The 19,418-nt window shown below is 36.3% G+C and overlaps 3 protein-coding genes across 6 annotated transcripts; all 3 read left to right on the forward strand.

Annotated features, from left to right (window-relative positions):
• Positions 1 to 3,809: 3,809 nt before the first annotated feature.
• Positions 3,810 to 4,708, forward strand: LOC133872257 (uncharacterized). Its single transcript, XM_062309730.1, has one exon. It carries the CDS (start codon positions 3,842 to 3,844, stop codon positions 4,685 to 4,687), a length of 846 nt encoding a protein of 281 aa, XP_062165714.1. The 5' UTR covers positions 3,810 to 3,841; the 3' UTR covers positions 4,688 to 4,708.
• A 2,014-nt stretch (positions 4,709 to 6,722) lies between these two features.
• LOC133872981 (importin subunit beta-1) lies at positions 6,723 to 11,213 on the forward strand. Its single transcript, XM_062310677.1, has 3 exons — positions 6,723 to 6,979; positions 8,176 to 10,604; positions 10,715 to 11,213. Exons 2-3 carry the CDS (start codon positions 8,185 to 8,187, stop codon positions 10,911 to 10,913), a joined length of 2,619 nt encoding a protein of 872 aa, XP_062166661.1. The 5' UTR covers positions 6,723 to 6,979; positions 8,176 to 8,184; the 3' UTR covers positions 10,914 to 11,213.
• A 1,063-nt stretch (positions 11,214 to 12,276) lies between these two features.
• On the forward strand, positions 12,277 to 15,838 carry LOC133873795 (riboflavin synthase-like). 4 transcript variants are annotated; one of them, XM_062311564.1, is made up of 3 exons: positions 12,277 to 12,474; positions 12,632 to 13,545; positions 15,215 to 15,838. In XM_062311564.1, exon 2 carries the CDS (start codon positions 12,703 to 12,705, stop codon positions 13,537 to 13,539), a length of 837 nt encoding a protein of 278 aa, XP_062167548.1. In that variant the 5' UTR covers positions 12,277 to 12,474; positions 12,632 to 12,702; the 3' UTR covers positions 13,540 to 13,545; positions 15,215 to 15,838. The 4 variants fall into 4 exon arrangements, with proteins under 4 accessions (XP_062167548.1, XP_062167549.1, XP_062167547.1 ...); XM_062311565.1 differs by having other exon boundaries at positions 15,219 to 15,838; XM_062311563.1 differs by lacking the exon at positions 15,215 to 15,838 and adding an exon at positions 13,703 to 14,105.
• The last annotated feature ends 3,580 nt before the right edge of the window (positions 15,839 to 19,418 follow it).

A 19,418-nucleotide genomic window follows, 5' to 3' on the forward strand; every position in this document is an offset into this window, starting at 1 on the left:
TTCTGCTTTTCTTTGCAGTGTTTAATATTATGCATCAACTTTTCCACTTATTTTAATATATGTATGTATGTTTAATTACAGAGTTTTTGTGTAGTGATAATTTATGAATTGTTTAAAATTTGTGGAGCGCAGAGTCCTTGGAGTATTCACTCACTTCTTTAAAAAATTGAACTTTTAAACTGTCAAATGTGCGTCCAAGCTTCAAATGAAACTATGCAAATAAAAAATATTTACTGCACCCTCAGCCATTTGCCTTAAAGCACAACGATTATGATTGTGTTTCTAAAAAAAAAAAAAGATTATGATTGTGTGATCATTTTTTTTTGGGTTAAATACATTTTAGCCCCCAAACTACCACCCTTCCTCCGAATGGCCCTCCAAACTATCAATGCTTAGATTCTGGCCCCCTAAACTATCACTTTCTGATTTTTTGGACCCATTCGTCCATTTATGTCGTCAATCTAAATAGAAACCCGAAAATACCCCTCATACACTTTGAAATTCTCACGGTTAAGGGAGGAGTATTTTCGGGTTTTTGGCCAATTTCTGTTAGAATTGACGGCATAAATAGACGGATGGGGCCAAAAAATCATAAAGCGGTAGTTTGGGGGGCCATCCAGAGAAATGATGGTAGTTTGGGGGGCTAAAATGTATTTAACCCTTTTTTTTTACCTTTACAAAATTGTTCTATACAAAAAATACAGTAAATTTTTTTTTGTTTCAATGGAAACAATCACTACTTGAGAATTTAGTTTGACTCATCGCCTCTGACACTATTTTGTAGGAAATGAATCCCTCTCAAATTCCAGTAAAAAGTCAAGTATTATAGTATTATTAATTTATAATTATCACTCTCATTATTCAAAAGACAGAAGCGAGAGGCTTACAGGATTCTTCAAATTTTTACTCTGCTGTATTAAACGTAATGATTCATTTCTAAATTTTATTTTCTTTGTAAGAAAGCAGAGGTTAATGAATGCCTTTATGCAATATCTGATTAGTATTTTCTATTTGTTTTTTTTTTATTATTTTATGTGATTTTCTTCTTCCTTTCCACTTTTTTTTTTTTTCCTTATAATTTATATATTATTTTTTCTTTCGTAAATTTTACAGTAAATTTAGTAAAATTATGGTGAAAGAGAAAGATTCACATCGTTGTATTTTGCATAAGGTACACATGACGATTTTTTTGGTTTACACTGTTATTTATTAATTTTTTAAATCCTTTTTTTTGAAACGTGTAATGCACATTGTTTACGTACTTAATTGATGGACAACATTGCTTTCAAGGTTTCATTAGAACGGAAAAAATTATACAAAAAATACAGTTATTTTCTATTATATTAGTATGTTTGATTCTTTGTTTTTTATCTTTATTTTTTGTCAAAATAAATAATGCTCTTACTTTCTTATTCTCTCATATAAGTGGTTTTTGATTTAGTCTATAGCAAAAATTTGGGGTATATATACACTCCATAATTTTTGTTTGCTTTCTTGGAATCGGGAAAATATATAGCAAATAATTATTTTATATTATTTGAGTAATTTTTCTTCTTCTTTTTTTTTTTGTCCCTTTTTTTTTTTTTTTTTTTTTTTTCTTGTCCCCTTTTTTTTTTTTTTATGGTCATGTTAGTTTGTTATCGTTTTTTTATTTTATTTTTGTTATAATTTATATATTATTTTTATTTAGGGGTAATTACCTTTTCCCCCCATGAACTACCGGCCTATGTCATTTTGCTCCCACGAACTACCACTTCGACAAAAAAAGAGCATCAAACTACTATCTTTACATACTTTGCCCCCTTCCGTCAGTCTAATTCATGCAAAGACTTAAATGCCCTAACTCAATTTCAAAAATTACCTAAATATCCTTATCTTAAACAAAAAAAAAAAAGAAAAAAGAAAAGAAAAAAGAAAAGAAACTGAAGGAAAGGGGGGTGGCTTGCAGGCCACCCGGCAACCTTAGGGGTGGCTGCCGCCACCCCTTTTCCTTCAGTTTTTTTTTTTAATATATTAATTTTAATATTTTTTATTAATTACTGTAGGGGCAGTTTGGTCTTTAAATCAAACTTAACGGTAAAAAAATGACATATTCCATCTAAGTTAACGGGATTCCCTAACGGAATGAGGCAAAGTATGTAAAAATGGTAGTTTGATGCTCTTTTTTGGTCGAAGTGGTAGTTCGTTGGGGCAAAATGACATAGGCCGGTAGTTCATGGGAGGAAAAGATAATTACTCCTTTTTATTTATGTTCTAAAAGTAGTTAATATATATTTTTTTAACATTATATATACAAAGGATGATCGTAAGAAAAATCTCTATTTGACAGAACTCATTGGAACCAAAGAAAGTTAAAAAATCCTATTATGAGTATATTTCGTTTGTCGTTAGTCATCCGTTTTCATTTTTTTTCTTCCTTATTTGATGTTATAATTTATATATAAAAAATACAACTATTTTATATTATAGGAGTATTTTTCCAGTTTCTGTTTATTGTCCGTTTTCATATTTTGTCTTTATTTTATATTCTAATTTATATATTATTTTTATTTCTGTTCTAAAAGTAGTTTTTTTTTTTAAATGTTATATATGCAAAGGATTGTTAGGAAAAAGAATCTCTGTTAGACATAATTTCTTCCTATACCTATGAGGCTATGGATTTATTATAATTGGAGAAAATATACAATAAAAGAAAAATAAAATTATTTTTATACTATATGAGTATTTTTGTTTTCGTTTGCCATTTGTTTTCATTTTCTGTCCTTATTTTATGTTCTAATTTATATATTATTGCTTATTTTGTGGTAAAAGTATTTTCTTTTATGACATATATGTGAAAGACGGTGGTAGAAAGAAAAAAAAAATCTCATTTTGTCGGGACTTCTTTCTATACCTATTAGTTTCATTGAAACCGAGAAAAATATACAAAAAAAAAAAAAAAAAAAATCTTACGTTTTAATTTTTTGTTCTAAATATAGTTTCTTTTACGTTATACATGCAATACATATATATACCTTTAGAATGCTGTAAGTGTATATTACCCTCAATTTTAAAGGTAATAAGAAACAATATTTATAAAAATGATAATATAATATTTGGCTTCATGTTTGATGGTTTATAAATTGTTAATTATTATTATTTGATTATGGTGAGAGCGCGATTTTCTTTAGTTTAAATATGTTAATTGTTAACGAAATTTTATTTTCTAAATATTGAATACAAGTTATATCAATGATGTGAGTATATTATTTTGTTCTTTGTTTTTGTGAATTCCTATATTATGTAAAAGGTCTCTTGAATTAATGTTTATAAAAATTGAATAATGTGATTACTTATAAAAAAAAAAAATTAAATACATGTGATTTATTTTGATTCCTTACAAGATAATTTACAATATACATTTACGTATTTTCAATCTTATTCCTAAATTTTTATTTTGTTTTTTAAATTAAATGTAACATTCTAATTTGTTATGCATTTTTAATTAGTAAAAATCCGCACATGACACGGGTTATATGCCAGTAACAATAATTACAAATCAAATCTCTAATATACTCTTAAACAGTTTCTACATGAATGGTTGTTGGCGATGTATAACTCCACCATTGTTGAGCTTTCCTCAATCCTATAGAGAAGTGTCTTTTCACCTCACCTGTGACCATTTTAAAGCAAAATATCTGGGTCACGAGAAACCCATATGTCCAGCTGTTCGTTTATGTAATAATTTCACCCAACTGCCTTCTACCATTTCCACCCTCATCACTCACCTAAAGCTCAACTTCTCTTCCATTTCTTTAATTATCTGATCATCTCCATTTAACAGCAAATAGAAATAGTGTCTATGGAAGAAGAAAAAAAAGTAAATGAAGAAGCTATGAATTCGAGATATCCCAGAAAGCTTAACTTCAATGCACCACTGTTGTCGACAAGGCGTATTGGTGGTAATTACACGGGCGAAGAAGGTGTGTTTCAGACTGCAAGTGATCATAGGATTCCATTTTCATGGGAGCAAGCTCCAGGCAAGCCCAAGGACTCGGAGAGAGGTGACATCCATGGTGGGGATGAGACACCTCGTCCGAGGCTCCCACCATGTCGTTGGCATCCATCCATAGATGCAACAAACAATCATCATGACGATCATGATCAAGCAGTTATTAATGATCATCATCATGATGATGGTTGTGATGGTGATGGTGATGTTGATGTTGATGATGAAGAAAACGACGATGCCGCTTTCTCAGACGCCATGGACGTGTTCTCCTTGTCAGAGGCAATAGACATTGTGACAAAAGCAGAGAAAGTTGACGAGTCGTCGTTCAATGGTTTGAAGTTAAAGCTTGCAGAGTGTAGAGGCAATGAGTCGCCAAATTTCATAATCAAGCGCTTTCTTCCCGACGCCACTGCATTGGCTGAATCATCTGCTTTAAGCTTCTCCAAGAGTTTCAACAAGAAATTTCCTAAGCCGTGCGATTACCCTGAAGCTTGTGGGCAGTCGAGTGCTTCACCAAAGGGCTGTGGCCTCGAAATTCTCTTCCCTTGGCGCATGAAGCACAAGCTTTGTGGCATAAAGAGTCCCATCCGGCAAGACTCTCTAAATGTGCAACCTCAATGGAGGGCAAAACAAAAGAAACAATATTGTTCATTCGCTAATGTCTTTAGCAATGTAGATAAAGATACCAGAGACTAATGAAGTTCTTTTTGCCAGTTTTCTTTTTCTAGTTTAAACTTCTTTAAGCAAATTCCACCACTCCAAATGGTAATTAATGGCTGCATAAAGTAGGCTTAATTGAAGAGACTTCAATTCATCTATATAGTCTGATCGATATACTACTCATAACCCTTATGGATGTTCAACTGTTGATTGATGATATTGCAATTTATGTTACAAATCATCCCATAGATGTTGGCTAGTATGAACATTCCAATGTTGGCTATGCGGACAGGAATTTCTTACAATTGTCTGCTCTTATTACAGTGCAATTCACAATCAAATGAAGATTCCTTTGCGAGTCTCTCTCGTGCAGGGATCGAGAGTGCTGCAATTTGAGCAGGCAATTGTAGCTAATCCTAATTATGGTTAAGAACCTTGTTAGCAAAATTTGATCCGGCCGGTCAATGATAAATTACTTGGTAAAATAAAACTATCTCATAGTCAAAATTCTACGATAGATGCTACAATCAAAACAGTACGTACACGCCTCGCCATCTAGTTGTTGGTAAATGGTAACAAAACATAGCATTGCATTATATGCTAGGAGACAGTATTTTATTGGCCGGTTAAAAAAAATTAAGAAATAAAACTTAACAAATAAATTTAATTATTTAGTAATTGATGTTATAACTGCCAACATGAATTATCCTGAATGCCAAATCATTATTTCATGCAATAATTAATTAGTGAATGGCCTTATAAAGTAAACTAAAATAGCCGAAATAGCGATCTATGCTAGGAAAAAACTGATTCTGATGTGGCAGAGGTTGTGGCTGCTTGGAGGGCCGTGAACTTTTGTTGTGAAATGGGATTCCGGCGAGTGATACTTGAAGGGAATTCCATGATAGTGGTTTCTGCTTTGCGTCAGAAGGTTCATTGTTGGAGTCATTTCAATTAGTTTATTGAAGACACCAAAATCAGGATCCATAGCTTGCAAACCTGTAATGTTAGGCATAGTCGACGGGAGGCCAACAAAGTTGCCCATAGATTAGCCAAGTTAGCATCGTAGCAATTATTAGATCAAGTCTGGCTGGACGAGTGTCCTACCTCTATTATATTCAAAATATTGTTTTTGCTGAGCAAGAGTATTCTTATTGATTTTAATAAAATCTTTTTGCTTCAAAAAATAAAATAAAAAAGGATAGGTATATGCTATTAATTGATTTCTAAATTTTACCCAAGGCGTAATGTGTAAATTTTGTTTTTATTATATTTAATTATGAAAAGTTATTATTACTTTTTTGAATATTTCTGTACATTATTCAATCTAACTTGAACTCTAAAACCCACCTCATTGCTAGCTTATTAGTGGTATAAATACCATATATTATTCAATCTTAGATAGAGCTCGCTAATTGCAATACCTAGCACAAGGTGTAATTGCTGAACCGTTCATTTTAAATAAATAGTCCAAATGGCGACAACTTAAAATGAATTATCCAAATTAGAGCTATTACGTGGGTACTGCATAGGGGCAAAACTAGAGCCTAGAGGGGGAGCAGGGGGCATGAGCTCCCTCCCTCCTCCCTGATTTTGAATATATATAGTTAAAATGTTTATATATATAGAGTCAAATATTTATAAAAAAAATTAAAAAAATCCCCTTAAAATATTTAGAATTATTATTTTTTTCTTAAAATATTTATATATTTAGCCTAAAAATGAAATTTTTAGCAATTCTCAATTAAAAAATTATATATTTCTCACATGATAAAGAATACACGACAAGTTAATTTATTACTCACATTATAACGAACACACGAAAAATTTATAGACGGGGTAAGAAGAAATTTGTAACAACCAATTTAAAATAAATTTGTATCCAGTAAAATATGGTTGTTATTGGGCCTCTCAGCCCAATAACCCAAACGGTCCACATCGTAGTCTCACGTGTGAGAGATTTCAAACAATCCAACTAGGGTTTTTCGAGGGCGGTGATCCCGGGCAGGGATCGGGCAGCCACAGGTCCTGCCCGTTCGTTTTGCACACAAATTTTAGTGTCTCTCCCTCTCTCTCCCGCTTCTACCAAGCATTCGAAATGCACAGAGCATTTTATATATAAATCCCCAAACTCGCCGTCTCAGAGACCAATCCACTCCGTACAGTCTCATTTCCTCTCTCTCTCAGCCTTGGAATCAGAGACGACGAAAAATCTCAGAGCCAGAGAAAGCGACGACTGTTCTAGTTCGAGCTCGAGAGAGAGAGAGAGCGAAAAACCCTAGCCCCGCCTTCGTCTTCTTTCGCTGGTCGATTGCCTTTTGATTCGGGGTACTTCACTCTTTCTAGGCTTTCTGATTCCTGTACTGCTAGTGGATCTATTGCTTTTTGGCCTGTTTTTCCTGGTTTTTGGGCGTTTTAGGGTTTTACATTTTCGCTGATACTGTACTCTGTGGTTTGAATCTGAGATCTAGCCTGTTCTTTTAGCTTGTATGTTTTCAATCGGATATTGCATCTCTTACGGATTGTGTATTATATTAGAGTTTTTTAGGGTTTAAGCTTCTGTATTTGTTTTCCTTGGCTTATTCGTTTTTCTCTTTCCTCATTTTGGACCAGTTGGAAATATAGTAATTGAAAGTGAACAATTTGATTATCTCTGACATACCGGTTAGTATATTGCAGTACAAGAAATTGTTTGTTTGGTTACTTAGATTATGGCAGGGTACTGGAGAAAATGAGCATCTAAATTCTTTTAAGGTATTTGAAAAAAAAATGTAAAGATAACTGCTTGGTTGAGTCGAATAAGACTGTTTGGCTTGATCACGAGTTTAAATCACATTAAGAGATGATTTAATATGATTTAAACTCGTGATCAAGTTTAAATCATATTACCTATCAAAAAAACGAGTTTAAATCATATTAAGAGTGAAACAACATGAATTAATAGAGAGAATTTTATTTTATTTCATTTCTTTTCTTGGGTCAGTATTTCTAGGTAAAAGGGCATTTTTGTACAAGCATACTTGAAAATTTACTGCCTGTCTTTTGAGAGCTCTCTGTATTCGCACTAAACCTTTCAGCATGTCAAAGGGCAAACTTTTCTTTTTGGAGTAATGGTGTTTGTGCTAAATTTTGGGGGTAATTGCAGTTTGCGTCTACAATTGCTGACTTCGATAAAGTAGTTATGTTTTCATGCTGTGTTTTATTGTTGCTCTTTAGCTGATGAGGTGTTGGATCAAATTCCTGTATTTGAATTGGTCGTATAATTATAGATATAAATCCTACCATTTACATAAGGAAATAAAATTTGTGCATGCTATGTTGTTATGCATGGTTCAATATCAGTATAACACATATATTAAGCATTTTGTGTTGTTATTCATATATTGCATTCTCTAACGATGCTCTTTTACTAAGTTTCTGAAGGCCTTGTCTAATTATAATTTTGTGTACTATTGAGTCATAAAAAGTTAACAATTTTCTATTCACTTGCTTTTTAATTAATTTTATGGTTTTTTCTATTGTAGTGTGGAAGAATGGCTATGGAGATCACCCAGTTCCTATTGTCTGCTCAGTCGCCTGATGCAAATGTCCGTACTGAAGCCGAGACCAATCTTACACGATTTCAAGAGCAAAACCTTCCTTCATTTCTTCTCTCCTTGTCAGTTGAGCTTGCGCACAATGAGAAACCAATTGAGTCCCGTAGGCTTGCTGGTATTGTGCTTAAGAACTCATTAGATGCTAAAGATGCTGTTAGAAAGGAGCATCTTGTTCAACAATGGATGGCAATTGACATTTCCATTAAATCTCAAATCAAAGACTTGCTCTTAAGGACTCTTGGGTCGGTTGCAACAGAGGCCAGGCATACTTCTGCACAAGTGATTGCCAAAATTGCTTCTATTGAGATTCCAAAGAAGCAGTGGCCTGAGCTAATTGGATGTTTGCTTAACAATATGACCCAGCAAGATAAACCTGCCGGTCTGAAGCAAGCAACCTTGGAAACTCTTGGATATGTGTGCGAGGAGATATCCCATGAGGATCTTGTGCAAGATGAAGTAAATGCTGTTCTCACTGCTGTAGTGCAGGGCATGAACCTCGCTGAACACAGTCCTGAAGTCCGTCTTGCAGCAGCAAGGGCTTTATATAATGCTTTAGATTTTGCCCAAACCAACTTTGAAAATGAGATGGAGCGGAACTACATTATGAAAATGGTTTGTGAGACAGCCATTTCCAAGGAGGTAGAGATCCGACAAGCTGCTTTTGAGTGTCTTGTTTCGATAGCGTCGACTTACTATGAGAAGCTTGAGCCTTACATGCAAGCTCTCTTTGAGCTTACATCTAATGCAGTAAAAGGAGATGAAGAGGCTGCTGCCCTCCAAGCAATTGAGTTCTGGAGCTCAATCTGTGATGAAGAGATAGAGCTTCAGGAGTATGAGAGTACTGAGAGTGGGGACTCTGGGCCTCCCCATTCCCGTTTCATCGAGAAGGCTTTGTCATCTCTGGTTCCTATGCTGCTAGAAACTCTGCTGAAGCAGGAAGAGGACCAGGACCAGGACGACAGCATTTGGAATTTGTCCATGGCTGGTGGGACCTGTCTTGGTCTTGTTGCCAGAACTGTTGGGGATGCTATTGTGCCCCTCGTGATGCCTTTTGTCGAAGCTAACATATTGAAGCCGGATTGGCGCTGTCGTGAGGCAGCTACATATGCATTTGGCTCAATCCTTGAAGGCCCAAGCATTGAGAAGCTCTCTCCCTTGGTCCAAGCAGGTCTGGACTTTCTGCTTAAGGCAATGAAGGATGAAAACAACCATGTCAGGGACACAACTGCTTGGACTCTTAGTCGTATTTTCGAGTTATTGCACAGTCCAGCTGGTGGAATTTCTGTGATTTCTTCTGAGAACATTCAACAGATTTTAGGGGTATTGTTGGAAAGCATAAACGACACTCCAAATGTAGCAGAGAAGGTCTGTGGGGCAATCTATTACCTTTGCCAGGGATATTTTGAAGCTGGACAGGCCTCCTCTGTCCTCACGCCTTTCCTCACAAACATCATCACTCAACTTATTAGGACTGCCGATCGTACAGATGGTGGTGACTCTAAGCTGAGGTCTTCTGCATATGAAACCTTGAATGAGGTGGTCAGGTGTTCCTATATTGTGGAGACGTCTCCCATCATAGAACAGCTGCTTCCTGTCATTATGAATAAGTTGGGGCAGACTCTAGAGCTTCAGATTGTATCATCAGATGATAGGGAAAAACAAGGTGACTTGCAAGCTTCTCTATGTGGTGTTATTCAGGTTATTATCCAGAAACTTAGCAGTACAGATGAAACGAGGCCCATAATACTTCGAGCTTCAGATCAAATTATGGCATTGTTCCTTAGAGTATTTGCTTGTCGTAGCTCTACAGTGCATGAGGAAGCAATGCTTGCTATTGGGTCACTGGCTTATGCCTGTGGACCAAAGTTTGAGAACTATATGGGTGAATTCTACCGCTATTTGGAGATGGGGTTGCAGAATTTCGAGGAATACCAGGTGTGTTCCATCACAGTTGGGGTGGTTGGTGATATTTGCCGTGCCTTGGATGACAAGGTCTTACAGTTCTGTGATGGGATCATGAAACACCTTCTCAATGATCTTGGCAGTAATGAACTCCACCGGTCTGTCAAGCCTCACATATTTTCTTGCTTTGGGGACATTGCGCTTGCAATCGGAGAGCATTTCGAGAGGTATGTCATTTATGCAGTGCAAGCGATGCAGCAAGCTGCAGCAGTCTGCGCACAGCTCGATGCCAACGATGAAGAATTGATGGAGTATGGCAACCACCTCAGGCGTACCATATTCGAAGCTTATTCCGGTATTCTCCAGGGTTTCAAGGATTCAAAGCCTGACGTGATGTTGCCATATGCTTCACATCTCCTGCAGTTTATAGAAGTGGTTTTCTTGGACAGGCAGAGGTGTTGCTTTCTTTTCTTTTCTTTTCTTTTCTCTCCTCTTCCTTCTATTTGTTGCTCTCTATCTTTTGAATTCCTTACGTCTCTGATGGTTTGGCTTCCATACTTTCCAGGGATGAGTCTGTGACAAAAGCTGCAGTTGCTGTGATGGGTGATCTTGCAGATGCGCTTGGCCCGAACACGAAGCTCCTGTTTAGAGACCGTGGATTCTATATCGAATTTTTGGGCGAGTGTCTGCAATCTGATGACGAATCGATCAAGGAAACTGCAACTTGGACCCAGGGGATGATTGGACGTGTCATGGTTTCATGAGATGAAGCTAGCTGGTTTGTGAGTACAACAGCGATGTCTGGGTTTCTTTTTTTTTTTTTTTTTTTCTTTTTTCCTCTTTATTTTTAATCTCAATCTTTGTCCTTTTAAACAAGCCTCATTTTTACTAGTCTTAAGTAAAGCTAAGGCCTAAGGTTGTCGTGAACTTGAAAAAATTGAGTTCATCCATTTTCGTTGTGTACTGCGGGTGTGAGTTTCGAATTTTCAGAAACGCCCACGATATTTGTTTTTGTTTTGGGTTTTCCAAAAACCCATGAAGTGTCGAATGTTCGGCCTGCTTAACTGGTTTTTGTTTTGGGTTTGGTTTTGAGGCTGAATTCGGTTCGAGTGTCGGCATGTTGCCAAAAAAAAACCTAAAAAGCTTGTTCCAGCCCTAAAACAATGCTAATCCTAATGGATTTAACACGAAAACCCTCTTTTATAACATTTTAATCCAATCCCTCGGGTCTGTTATGGACATTGTAGAATTGTTAATGTAATTTGGCGAATTTGAGAATCAAATACTGTATTGTTTGGTAAAATGTCGTAAAATTCTGTCTAACTTCTTTAAACACCGAAAACTCTTATAAAACCAAACGGATTTTTAGATATGAAATTCACCGCTAACACACATTTTTAAAAAACAGCCAATGAAACTCTTCTTAAAATTCAAAACTTAACAAAAAAATAAATACGACATTTAAAAAAAAAAGTTAAAATTAAGAAAAAGAAAGTGGTGTTTGGTGGTCGCTGTCGTACAATGGTAGCCTTGCTGTGGCTGCTTACTAGATTTGGCGACCACACATCTAGCAGTCATATTGTGCCCGCTAGCCAATTCTGGTGGCGTTGTGTTGGCCGTTAGTTAGTTTTGGCGGCCATCACCAAAGTTGCTTGAGCACCACCACGTGGCGGTAATGCCATTGTAGTGCTACAATTTTGATCTCTTCTTATTTTCTAAAATATTTCTCAATTTTTTATTTTTTTAAACACATGTAAAATTTTATAAACTAATTTTCAACTTTCTTCAGATATAGTCGGTATTAAATCAGCTTTTACTTTTTATCGAAACTCTTTAAGAACTTCTCAAAATATTACAACCAAATTCACGTTTAGGCGAGTAATGCTATGACTATTTTTTGTTCTTTTTTCATTTTTTCAAAATTGATATAACTTTTAAAATTTTCATTGACTTTGAAATGAATCACTCTTGAAATTTGATTCAATAGTAATTTAAAAAATTGCATTTTAAAATAATAAAAAGATGACAAAAAATAGTTGATTGCATTATGCCATACCATGGTTTTGGATTTGCTGCGGACATACGCATGATAAACTTATGGTGTTTTAATACGAGCCATTGACTTTATTAAATGCAAGGTCTGCAAAATCATCACTACACAAGACGAACGGACATTCGCATGGTAAACTTCTCTACCGGCCAACAATTCCAGGAGAGCGAGGTTGGGATTCGGTTCTTAGCAGGGGCTACTTCGCCGTAGAGGTCTAAGAGAGAAGCAACAGGAGTTGGTCTCTAGCGTTGTCTTCGCCGTCGAGGATAGACCTGGTGAGATCCCAAAACCCATAATAGAAAGCCCCAAAGACATAGAGTTTTCTTATCGGACAGATCTAAGTTAACTTTATAAACTGAGATTTTCTTTTCTCTCTTTCTATCGTCGAAATTTTGGAATGATGAGGACATTGACTTCGTGATGGAAATGTAGGTGTGGTGGGCGCTAGCACAAGAGAAGGAAGTTTCCCGAGAACCAAACAGATCTTTTTTTCTAAAAAAATTATGGCAGTTTCTTCTTTCTCTCTCAGCTTTTTCTCAAAAACCCGCAAACCCTCTCTTTCCAAGACCCTAATTTTCAACCCACCCACTATCTCTCCCAATTCCCACCTCAAACTCAACCCCATTTTTAGACCTTCCACTCTCACACTCTTCCTTCCAATCCAGAAACCCAATATAAAAAAAACCCGCTTCAAATCCCATATCTGCTGCCTCTTCACCGGCATCGTCGAAGAAATGGGCGAAATCAAGCAGCTGGGTATCGCCGAACACGGCGGATTCGACATGAGAATCGGCGCAAAGACCGTTCTTGAAGGCGTAAACCTCGGCGATAGCATTGCCGTCAACGGTACGTGCCTTACGGTGACGAAATTCGACATCCAATTGTCTGAATTCACCGTCGGTTTGTCGCCCGAAACGCTGCGAAAGACGTCATTGGTCGAGCTCGGACAGGGCTCGGCGGTGAACTTGGAGCGGGCTGTGCAGCCCACGAGCCGAATGGGTGGACATTTCGTGCAGGGACATGTGGATGGGACGGGGGAGATAGTGGCAAAGGAGCCTGAGGGGGATTCCTTGTGGGTAAAGGTAAAGGCAGGGAGAGATTTGTTGAGGTATATAGTGCCAAAAGGGTTTATTGCGGTGGATGGGACTAGTTTGACGGTGGTGGATGTGTTTGATGAGGAGGAGTGCTTTAATTTCATGTTGGTGGCTTATACTCAGCAGAATGTGGTGATTCCTTCGAAGAATGTTGGGCAGAAGGTGAACTTGGAGGTGGATATATTGGGGAAGTATGTGGAGAGGCTGCTTAGTAGTGGGTTTGTTGACTCTATTAGAGCTTCATGACAAAAGGTACTTAACTATGGTTCTGATTCTGTTAATGTATCTTTGTTTGTCCTGCAAAGTATTTTGTTATTGCTTGAATAAGAAAGACGGAATTTTTTGAGAGCTATTTGTTTCATTTTGGTTGATTCTGATATATGTAGATGTTTGCTATTCTTACTTTTAGGGATATTCATGGGAAGATGCTTTAGCTGTCTTGTAGGGAAAGAGTGTTATTTTAGACTTGCCTGGTATGATCATGCGAAATGTAAGTGGTTCCTTAAGTGAAAACATGGCTTCATTTGAAACTTCTAGGCATGATCAACCCTTGAAGCCAGTTTTGTTGTAATTGTGGTATAGTAAAGCCATACTCTCCAGAATGAGAGAAGTAAATGGCCCTAGATGGAAGAGTTGAATATACGATTCTTAGTAATTAAGATAATAGATGTCCTCTGGCAAGCTAATGAATGATAGAAACTTTGAGGACAGGGAGAGCACGGCGGCGTATATGTCTCATTTGTCGATTAGTTTTAGTGACTTTCTTGTTCGTTTTGCTGTTTCTAGTTAGGTGATTCCTTTTGTTTACTTCATTAGGAGTGCCTGATGCTTTCAATGAGATTGTTTTATTATTTATCAAAAAACTAATTAAGATAAAAGATGTATTATGTAGGTTTTGATAAAGCTCCGATAAGCTGAATTGTGCTTTAGCTATTGCTTACCTTAAAAGGTAAAAAGAAATAATGAGAAAGAAAACTAAAATAGGTCCTTTTGATCTTGTATACAAATACTGAACCTCTGATATAGCAATTGGAGAGCAATTTGAATAAAAATATAACTTTGAGTGATGCTTTTGTTTTAGATAGTTGGTCTTCGTGCATTAGAAATCATGCCATTTCTTGTGTGATTTCACAAACTATAAAAGTTGCTTGGAAACATTGAGAGGACGTTGGCAACTTGGTAAATCTCTGGAGTTTGCACCACAATGTAGATTCCATTGAGGTAAGGGGTTCATCGTCATTAAAAAAAGAAAAAAGAAAAAAAGAATGTAGACATGGCAAGAATTTGAATTGGGGGTTAGATTTCCATTTCTTTGTTGACAATCATGTTGATTTGTGATCACGAAGACGGAACCCCATTCCTATGCTTTTTATCTGCGGTAGATCCACGGTCCTCGAATTTCAATTCTTACATTATGTTATTTGCTTGCATAAAATCCCCTGCCTGAAGATGTTTAGAGTACATGATTTCCATGTCACTTCAATCTCCAAACTAACATCATTGTAAATGTTTTAGCCTTCTATATTCTTTCACTCATCAAGGGACAACAGTGAACGAAAATTTTGCAAAGAAAAATTTCTTACAGGGCTTGAAGTTTGGGCTTGTTTGATAAAGATCGAGATCTCCTTTCTCCGTTCTTATTTCTATCCAAAAAAGTGAAAACATTAAAAAATAACTTTTCTCACATTTTACTCGCAACAAATTCAAAATTTCTTTTACCTTTATGTCACACTAACACATTTTTTCTCAAACACTAAATGAGTGATTTTCGATATCTTTTTTTTTTTTTTTTTTTTTTTTTTTTTTTTTTTTTTTTTTTTTTTTAAAAAAAGCACATTGGTTTGTTTGTTAATATGTTATGACTTGACATTAAAGGATTGAGATTCGATGCACTTGCCTGCTTGGATTGTTTGCAATCTAGGTAGGCAAGTGTGAGATGACTTCTATGGGTCTTACTTGCCCGGGCAGATTGGATGAAACTCTAAACTCTACGAGGGGAAAGCCAGATTGGAGGCAACTATATTTGAGGACAGGGGCAGAACAAATCAATAAGTACAAATAGAGTGGTTATCCACCCTTTAGAACGAATGGATTAATAATAAGACTGAGAGACCAGCAGTGATCATTAGCAAAGTGGACTGTGTAGCAGCAATATTCACTCCATTACTCTTCTGAGCCTTCTCTGTGGCTTCCTTTATATTGGTGCAATTAAGAGTAAGCTTTCCTTCGTTGCACATGTTGGCAAGCAGGCTTGGCGGGTAATCTCCAAAGAAGTTAATGTAGCTGAACATGATTGTGAAGCAATCAGCTGTCATGCCATTAATAGCATCTGCATAAGTGCAAGCGAAGTCCTTCAAAGCATTACAACAAGCCAGCGGCGGGAATTTGGGTCCTTTGCACCGGCCTGTGATGATTGTATAATTCTTAGACTCTAGGTCTACCCCGCATGCTGCACATAATCAAACATGAAATTCAGATTTCTTTTTTCCTCTCATCCCGATGAACTTCCTACACACTATTTTGTCGAGTAATTCTAGATTTCATACCTATATCTCTCTTGTGTTCATCTAAAAATGATGTGACTTTTAAAATTACCATTTGATCAAAATTCAAATTACAAGCCCAATAGTAATTTTAAAAGCCATCTCACTTTTAGAAAGACACAAGAGGGACATGAATATGGCATCTAGAATTACTCTGTTTTGTCTCCTACCAGCATCAACTCCTACTAGAACCACTCCATAGCGGAAAGTATTTTCCCTGAAAATTATTTTCAGTGCTAACCAAACAACATATAATGGTTTCAAGAAGATATTTCTAGGGTAATATCCAAACACCCAAAAACTATTAAGTTTTCCCAAAATTATGTCAAGTGGAAATGTTTTAAATTAGAAAACGTATTACGTCAAAGCAAATGTTGCCTAAAACTCCATAGCAGGAAAACAAAGAGAAATGAATTTAAAAAAAAAAAAGAAAAAAGAAAAGGGGAGGGGGGGGAAGAAATTACTTGAAAGGAAGGTGGAAGAGGAGGCCAAGCATGTTGGAAGAAAGAAAAAGTGGAACAAATAAAGACAACGACCGAAAGAAGCCATCTTTTGCGATGGTTTCTTCGAGATATATCCAGACGTCAATCTTCGCCTTCCTACAGTTCGTTGACGAACTTTTTTCCTTCGATGGTGTTTTCTTTTGGGGAGATAGAGAGAAAGGAGATCCAGAAAAAAGTTGCAGAAAATGTGGTGAGAAAGAAGGGTGTTAGACTGTTGGTCAACAAAATGTTAGTTCTACGTATGTTATGCATATACGACACGTATGTGAAATGCTACAAAAAAACATTCCTTGGTTGTTTTGTTGGATTGGCTTTAAAGACTGAGACAGCGGTTACCAGTTGAAACCAATTGGAGAGGAGCCAGTCCTTTATAAGTGGAGGGCATTTCAACGGAAAAGAATCTGTTTCCTTAGTCACATACATTTGCATCGTTTAGATTGGTTACTAATCAATGTAATTGTCAGAGTCAAGAAAAATCAGTTTTATATATATATATGAAATAGTTTTCTAGTCCAGACTTCTTATTGTAGGCATTAGCCAATGGCGATGATGGTATACTTCTTATATATTATAGCCATCATCACAAACCAAAGCACCCAATATGATCTTCTCCAATTGCTTTTTCACATTATTTTGTGCGTGAGTTTGTTTTTTCTTATTCCTTGAAACTATAGGAAGAAAAGAATTCGGGGTGGGAAAAGATCTAGCTATAAACAAAAGCAGGATGTTGGGTCAAGTTCTTTTTATAATTTAAAGTTTTCTTTATATAAAATAATTTTCGATTTATCATTAAACCAAGTGTCAATTTAGTTTATCATACTACTAAAATTTATTATATTTATTTCATTCCAGATAGACACCAGAAGAACATTAGAATGAACTCTAGCATTTCTAAAAAAAATGAAGCTCAATACATAAAATATTTAACTAAAATAGACGTGAATTACGAGTTATGGTAAAAACTTAAAATTTCTACTCCGAAATCATATTAAGTTTCAAATTATCCCCAAAACTTAAGCTTATAATTAAGAAAATGTGAATTTAATTAATATTCTAAGTATGTATTTAAAGATCTGGTCGCCATAGAATTGCCAAAAGTAATTTATAAATGTCCCGTACGTTGATATTGGTCGGTCCATAATCCATATATATAGGAAGCCGTTTTGCAGTTGGATTAATAATTAATGGAGGATTTTTTTTACCAATATACCTTACGTGCAAAATCTCAAGATTCGGTTACGGTAATCCTTATTCGATTAGCAAGATTTAATACTGCGATCATGATTATGTTTGACAATGAAAAAGACAAAAAGTGTTTGCATGAATTGAAGTTGCGTCAAACTATGCTTTCAGACTCTATAATCAAATGATTAATTGCTAATGACCCCTACCCAATGCTTCCACTAAATAATACATATTTGTACTAGATGATTAATTGAGTCTCTGAATTCGACCACAGTACTTCTCAAATGGTTTACTAAATTGACACGGGTCGGAGGAAATTCATCCAACCCAGTTTGAAAGTAAACTTATTCATTCCAATTCAGTTTAGAAGAAAACTTTATCCAAATTGAAGAGGGTATAATCTTGAATCCAAGTTTGTGTTAAGTTTGACCTTTAACACGTAGAAAATGAGACTTTTTATACTCATTTCATACCGAGTAACGTTCACGTCAACCTATATGAAATGGGTGTAAAAGAGTAACATTACCCTGACCTAAATGGTGATTACGTGATTTAACCAATAAAATGTTTTCATGCGAGCTAATTAATTGTCTCTACTAATTGTCCTTTTCTAATGAAAAGAATATATTATGCTGACCACAAAGCCGTCTAACTAGAGGTTTGTCTAGTTTAATTAAGGTGTTTTTAAACAATGTATTAGCTTAATTAAGGTGTCACTAGGGGTCGGTGTCATTACATGGCCTTATACCATTGTTGGCATGTTCTTTTCGCATAAGATTATATATTTATTAGGAGTTGAAAGGTAATTACATTGAAAAGACATGAAGGGTTCTACAAGGAATCTAGATTATTAAGATATTATATATGAATTAAATTCGTGATTACATGCAACCAAAAGCAACCTCCAAGAAGCAGCCAAAGAAAGGAAGAAGACTCGGATGGGAACCTTGCTGGAATGAAACTCTGCAGAAAAAGTGGCTGAGAGTGATTGGCTTATAGTCTTTCTGTTTAATTATTTTATGCTAATCTGTCTATACATTCTTCACCAATTATATATATATATATGTAAATACTTGGCCTACCAGAAAAGTAAACTCCATCACAAAAGTTTCTCTACCCTGCAGAAACTATCAAAAGATGATGCAGCGTGAGCTTCCTCAGCCTTCATGGCCATTCTACAGTGTCATAGATTCAACTTTTGAACAGGCTGAAGACCATGGCCTAAACATGGAGTTCTCCCCGGTGGATGACTATGATTTATCTTCATGAACTTTGTCCAATCCCCTGTTCTTCAGCAATGTTCCTTGGTGACTTTCTCCCGTATCCACCCTTTGATGATTCCCAGCAGCAAGTCATGTTAGCCATGAAAGATTTCTAGATGGGGTTGGCAGGGGAAGTTTAGAGATATCTAGAGGCGGAGCCGCTCCGTTCACTGCAAAGCTCCATCCTAAAATGTAAAGAGAGCTTGATTTCTCGCCCGTTGCGGCAGAGAAACCAACGTACATGCTCTCCTTAAGATATGGGGTGAGGTCCTTGCGGTAGGAAATGAGGGGTCTGGCTGGTTTCGGTTTCGATGCAGGAGATATCGTTACATTCACAACTTTTTCAATGCCATCATATATCCAGGCATGGATTGGATCGCCGCTCTCCAAGTCAATTTCATTTTCGTGTAATTCACTGCCGTTGACAGAGTAACTAGCAGGTTTAGTTGCTGCTGAAGACATGCCATTGATATTGATGCCCACATGGTTTCCTTCACTATCTGAAGGCTCATTGAACCTGTTGATGATTTTTTTTGGGCCGGTGACGTGGCATCATCAGAGACGTCCCTTCATCCGCGCCCTGACCTGCAAAACAACAAAGACCCGCCGGGGGTGCCGGCGGAGCCTCCTCC

The sequence above is a fragment of the Alnus glutinosa genome, chromosome 7, assembly GCF_958979055.1.
Source record: "Alnus glutinosa chromosome 7, dhAlnGlut1.1, whole genome shotgun sequence".
Classification (NCBI taxonomy): domain Eukaryota; kingdom Viridiplantae; phylum Streptophyta; class Magnoliopsida; order Fagales; family Betulaceae; genus Alnus; species Alnus glutinosa.

What these genes read in the sequence shown, in the direction of transcription:
- LOC133872257 (XM_062309730.1), top strand. Translation starts at nt 3,842, where the DNA reads ATGGAAGAAGAAAAAAAAGTAAATGAAGAAGCTATGAATTCGAGATAT.
- LOC133872981 (XM_062310677.1), top strand. Translation starts at nt 8,185, where the DNA reads ATGGCTATGGAGATCACCCAGTTCCTATTGTCTGCTCAGTCGCCTGAT. An exon ending in GTTTTCTTGGACAGGCAGAG is followed by an intron (nt 10,605 to 10,714) that starts GTGTTGCTTTCT and finishes CATACTTTCCAG; the next exon opens with GGATGAGTCTGTGACAAAAG.
- LOC133873795 (XM_062311564.1), top strand. Translation starts at nt 12,703, where the DNA reads ATGGCAGTTTCTTCTTTCTCTCTCAGCTTTTTCTCAAAAACCCGCAAA.